Source organism: Hipposideros armiger, unplaced genomic scaffold (assembly GCF_001890085.2).
Source record: "Hipposideros armiger isolate ML-2016 unplaced genomic scaffold, ASM189008v1 scaffold_954, whole genome shotgun sequence".
NCBI lineage: Eukaryota > Metazoa > Chordata > Mammalia > Chiroptera > Hipposideridae > Hipposideros > Hipposideros armiger.
The window spans coordinates 624586-630390 of record NW_017732304.1 but is presented as its reverse complement, the minus strand read 5'-3'; the positions used below and the strand labels follow the sequence as shown (position 1 = coordinate 630390).

The window sequence follows — 5805 nt, the reverse complement described above, 5'->3', positions numbered from 1 at the left end:
TTTCTTCCCTTTTCTCCAGGAGATACTCTTCCCTAACATCATTATACTTTGAGTTTTTAGGCATTCTCTATTTACTTGCCTACCGTTAAGAGTCAAAAATTTAAATCTAGAGGAGCACCACTTTCTTTTTCTTCTCATATCATCTCCTGCCATTTCTGACCATTTAACTATTCAGACATGAAATAAGAGTATCATTAGAGATCAGGAATTTCCAGTGTGGGAGTTTGTATACCTGATATAACGATTTTTTACTGTTACATCTTTATAAAATAAAGAAACACCTGCAGAGTAAAAGAACTTAAAAAAAATCTATTCTCCCAACCTCAGAGAACCCAAGCATATTACTCATTTAACACTTCTAATTACTTCTTCTCTATTCTCCTCTCCAATTTGCTCACTGCACGCTGGTTCTTTTATTCTTTCTTTATTTTAATTCTCTTCCAGCAGCCTCTGTTTCCACCTTTCTTCTGTTTCTACTGATTTTTCAATGTATTTTTCAATGCTGTTGTTCTTTTGATACCACTTCTAAACTTCTGTTTTTATTTCTGTTGTCTCCTTCTTCTTTCGTATTCCAAATATGACTTCCAAAGATTTTGTCAAGATGAGCTGTTCAGAATGAAGACAGCGATTGATGATGAGGGGCTTAAAGAACTGGGAAGAAGGGAGCTGCCAAGATTTGCTTCACGGAATAGAAGCATGTTGGATAAGATCTGGGGGGTGTAAGTAGCAAGAAAGAGAGAGCCATGACCAACGTGGAAAACCTATTAAAATAATGATTTGAGTAGTGTTCACTGAAGAAAATAAAGTGTACCAGCCTGCGAGGTCAGTAGCTAATAGCCGATGGGTTTGCTACTAAGAAAATTAGAACTTTAGCTAATGAGAATGGTAGCCATCTACTGAAAAGGAAGCTGAGGCCTTTATATTAACTCCCTTCCCTGCATCGGTTTGACAGAACAGTCCGAACGTTATTTCCTATTTAGTTAGTAGCAAAAGACTTGAAACGAAGGCAAAAAAACAAAACAAACAAACAAAAAAAAAAACGATGGAAAAAAGTTGGAGGCAAATTCTTGTTCAGCTCCCTCAAGAGGCCATCTAGAAGACGGTATTTTTGCCCCTCCAGCCAAAACATACATCAGCATGTTATGGTCAGGAAAAGAGGAAGGACGGTTTAAAAAAAAAAAAAAGAAAAAAGAAAGAAAGAAAAAAAAAAGGAGCTGTCCCAGATAAATGCAGCCAAGATGACTCAGACAAGACTCCTGGGGGATTTTTGGTGTGGGGACTTCAAATTAATAAATCCTGTAGGAGCTTTGTGGAATCAGCAGGATTAGGCAACCTCTTTCAAGAAGACTGATTTCATGGTTCCAGGGGGTGAGGGGTCGCTATTTATGCCCATCTCTTGTTTTCCGCAGAAGTAAGACCATCTCTGTTTAACTCGTAGTCACTTGGAGAATAATTAGAGGCCTTCTGGACATACTTCGGTCCTAGATACACACGTAGGGTCGCTTTTCTGACCCTAAATCCAACTCCTGACCCGACTGTGGTTCTTTCTGAATTGATCAGAAAGCGTGGTGGGGATTCAGGTCTCTGCTTGCAGTGAAGCAGAAGGAATTCAGGCTAGATGTGAGAAGACGCACAGCAGGCTGCGATGGTTAGGGCATTTCAGGATTCAGACGAGGGGGCGGGCGGGACAGGAACTTGTCTCCCGGCGCCCTGATGCCCAGGTGTCGTGGGAGAGATCCCGGGGGGAAGCGCCGTGGGAACTGCAGCTGACAGCCCTAGGCAAGGCACCCGGGAACCCCCTCGGCGGGCGGGGAGCGGGAGCGTGTGTGCGCGAGAGCGGCGGGCAGCAGCGGGAGGAGGCGCAGGCGCGCTGCTCGCCGGTCTGCAGCCCGGCGCCGAGCGCCGCGTCTCGGGGAGTTGATGGCAGCACCACAGTGCGGCCGCCCGGCGGAGCGCGGTGCACTGCCACCCGCGGTTGCCCAGGGAGCGTCCAAGATGTGGAGGGATCCGGGCGGCAGCGGCCGCAGCGGCGCCGGGGATGAGGGCGCGCAGCAGCCTCCCCTCGTCCGCCTGTGCTGACCTGCCTCGTTTGGCCCCAAAGAATGTCAGCCAAGTCCAAGGGGACCCCCTCCTCGTCCTCTCCTGCCGAGGGACCGCCGGCAGCCTCCAAAACCAAGGTGAAGGAGCAGATCAAGATCATCGTGGAGGATCTGGAATTAGTCCTGGGCGACCTGAAGGACGTGGCCAAGGAACTTAAGGAGGTGAGAGGCGCGGGGGTGGGGGAGGAGCTGGTGGCCCTTCGCCCCCTTGGGGTTCTCGGTCGGGCTTGCGCTGGGGACCGCCAGATTTCTGAACTCCTAGGAAACTAGAGTAAGACGCCTGCAGACGGACTTTTCATTGCTCCGGCGACTCCTGAGAAGAGTTGTTGCACTTTTTTTTTTTTTTTAATCAGGAAGAAATCAACTAGTGTTTTAATCGATGGACCTGGGATGGTGGGAGGGGTGAGCGCGCGCGTGTCTCCGTATCTGTGTGTGTGTGTGTGTGTGTGTGTGTGTGTGTGTGTGATGTCGGGGGAGGGGGGTCGTGGGGGTGTGTCAACAGAGAAAGAAAAGAGCAGCCCGGCCGGAGCGTGCAAGACGCTCCTCTCCAGTCCTGCTGCTCCCCCAGAGTCCTTTGGCAAGCCGATCATTGCCTGGCAGCCTCCCCAAGCTGGGGCTGATGGAGGGCAAGGTTCCGGGCCCTGGGCCAAGCCGGGGAGGGCAGCCTTGGGGGGAAGCTCGGCTCCGTCTCTCCTCCGCGCCTTCGGAGCCCCGCTGGACGGAAGGCACCCGGGCTGCTGGCAGGAGAGCCCAGACTTGGGGATGTCAAGGGGGTCTGGGACTTTCTCACTTTAGCAGTTCCTGAGGCATCCCCTGCTCTCCTTCGAACGTCGCTCACAGTAACTCCTCCACACCCTTCCTTCCTCCTAGCGCGTAGCCACTTGGCATTGAACCTGGGAAGCAGGGTGCGTTGGTGTGTGTGTGTGTGTGTGTGTGTGTGTGTGTGTGTGTGTGTGTGTGTGTGTGTGTTTTGTNCTGAGATGGGAATGCATGAGGTGGTTGGTGACTCCTGGCATGGGTAAACTACCAAATCTAAGACTTGAGTGAAACTAGCTTTGGGAAGCAAAAATAATTCAACACTGTCAATCTATAAGTGTAAAAAAGAAGTAAGGCATATAATCCAGTAAAGGCTCTATGATGGCTATCTATTGTTTTTTATTTTCCCAGGAGCACATCTCTTTTGTAGGAGAAATAGGCCACAAGTACAGGCAACTTGCTCCAAATTGGGTCCATCATTAGACTTCCTCACCATCAGTTACTGACCCATGCTAATTTATATGGTGTCTGTCTTTGTGTGAATTTGAAAATAATTTTGCTTCCTGAAAACACTTTACTTCCATATATCAGAAAATTAACATAATATGTGGATTTTGGTAGAATAACTCTTTTTACTGCCACCTGCTAGAAAATCATAGTAATAAATACAGTTGTTCTTTGAACAACTAGGGGATTAGGGGCACTGAACCCCCTCACAGTAAAAAATCTGGGGTGTATAACTTTTGACTCACAGTCAGCCCTTTGCATACTAGGAAACAGCCAGCTGCAAATAGAAAACAGTATTTTCTATCTGCAGTTGAGAACCTGCAGTTGGGAATCTGAGGTTGGCAATACAACAATACTGTTTACAATCTGCGGTTGGTTGAATTCACAGATATGAAACCCGAAGGGCTGGCTGTATTTATTGAAAAAATCTGAGCATAAGTGGACCCATATATTACGAAGCTGTGTTGTTCAAGGGTCAACTGTATACAAATGTATGACTTCTTTATGGGAACGGCACAACTGTAGTTGCAGCTTTCCACCCGACCCAAGCACAGTGATTGGCTGAGGTGTGTGTGTCCGTGACCGAAGCTACGTCTATCAAAGTCATCTCCTGGGAGCTTGCTGTGATGATTGCTTTCTTTTCTAGTTGAAAACTTGTGAAGACATGAACCAAAAACCAAGGTTCAACTTTATGGAGAAACTGGCCTAAGAGAAGGAAGCCAATTTACAAAAGAGGGGTGGGATACAGGGACAGTAGGAAATAGTTTCAATGGTCCTAGATTTCCTGGCTTGAATCCTACCTGAAGATATTTTTATCCTAGTCTTTCTATGGTCCAACTATGAAACAATTTCCTTTGTTAATTTAAGCAAAAAAACAGTTTCTGTCATATAAATAAAAAGTAAAAAAAAAAAGTCAAGTATATCTTGACTTTGGAGGTCAACTAAAATAAATTGACTACAGTTGGAAAAGAGGGCAACAAGAAATACTATGAGGTAATTTCACTTTATATTAGAGTCATGTGTGGAATTATCTAATTGCTTCTGCTGAGACTATGTCTTGCTCTACTTAGTGACACATCTACTCCATAGAGTAAGTTCTTGCCTGGAGTAGCCATTTAAAAAGATATTTGTTGAGGGGCCCATATTCTTATTGAAGCCCTACATGTCCATATGTAATAAATTTGGTTATTTTTTTCCTGTTAAAAGATGCTGATTGAATTAAATTGATTTCAAAACACACAGAAATAGGCAACACTTCATTCATTCATTTCTTTGTTAAGTATTTACTGAGAAGCTACTTTCCAATAGACACAGTTCTAATTATTCAGGATACTACAATGAATATTTGTATTTAAGCTTCCAGATCAATTTTTTTTAACCAATATACATCCATAGTAGACAGCCATCAGGTCAGAAGCAGTTGACACATAAATAGGAGGCATTCTCCAGACAAATGGCGACCACTCAAATGTATGAATCAATGTGGGGTTCTTTCTCCCAACTTGTATTCCCTAGATGTGGAGCGTTGGGTGTATCATTGAATCTCCTAAGGCCTTAGTTTCTCATCTATAATATAAAGCAATGTAACTATGTGATACTCTAGCTAAAAAAACCCCAACCCAAAGTTTTTATTTTAATCTCTCAAACTAATGTTTTTCAGAGTGTGGTCACTTTCCAGCCACTTAGAAACTGGTTAAAATGCAAATTTCAGACCCCATCTCAAATGTACTAGATTAGACACCCTGAGAATGGGGTCCAGCAATCTGTGTTTTAACAACTTCTAATGCATGCGAAGTTTGAGGACCACTGCCTAGACCTAGGCAACATTTAATAGTTAATATGCATGTGTGTGAGTATGTGTATACACACATATGGAGAACTTTTCTAATTTTTTAATCTTTCTCTGTTGCATTTTACTAACATTTTCTCTTCTAGACTTCCATGTCCTTCCCTACCACTCTCTACCCCCATCCCCCAGTGAAAACTATTTTGATTAGACAAAGCTGTCATTCCCCCTCCTTCCCCTCCTCCTCCTCCTCCTTCCTCTTCTTCTTCTTCTTTGCAATAAATTATACACACATGTGTGCACATGTACAAAACACACACACACACACACGGATAAGTGCTTGTAACTAAAAAAAAACAGCTACTAGATGATCTTCTATAATTATCCATTTTTTTTCTGCTGCAAAACACCGAAAAATAATAAATAAGGAGACAGAAAGAATAAAAGGTTGGGTGCACAATCACTTCTATACCTAAGACCTTCCTTTTCTATTTAGAAATCTGTTATTCTAAGTTTATAAATGATATGGTTTGAGTATGTATCCATTTGTAACTAGCATTAGTATATAAACAAATTTGTGGACAGATTCATCAGAAACTTTATTGTGTCACTTTTGCTATCTGGTCCCCATATTTGGCTTTAAAACATCATATATGC

General features: G+C 44.0%; 1 protein-coding gene across 2 annotated transcripts in view; it reads left to right on the top strand.

The window, feature by feature from the left end:
• The first annotated feature begins 1817 nt into the window (after window positions 1–1817).
• The window catches only part of PRR16 (proline rich 16), a 335751-nt gene continuing 331763 nt past the window's right edge, over window positions 1818–5805 (top strand). For both annotated transcript variants that reach the window (XR_002122586.1, XM_019630844.1), the window contains exon 1: window positions 1818–2261. Coding sequence is in view for 1 of the 2 variants with exons in the window: in XM_019630844.1 (XP_019486389.1) it covers window positions 2103–2261 (159 nt within the window). In the remaining variant the exon portion in view is untranslated. The remainder of the gene's footprint in view (window positions 2262–5805) is intronic.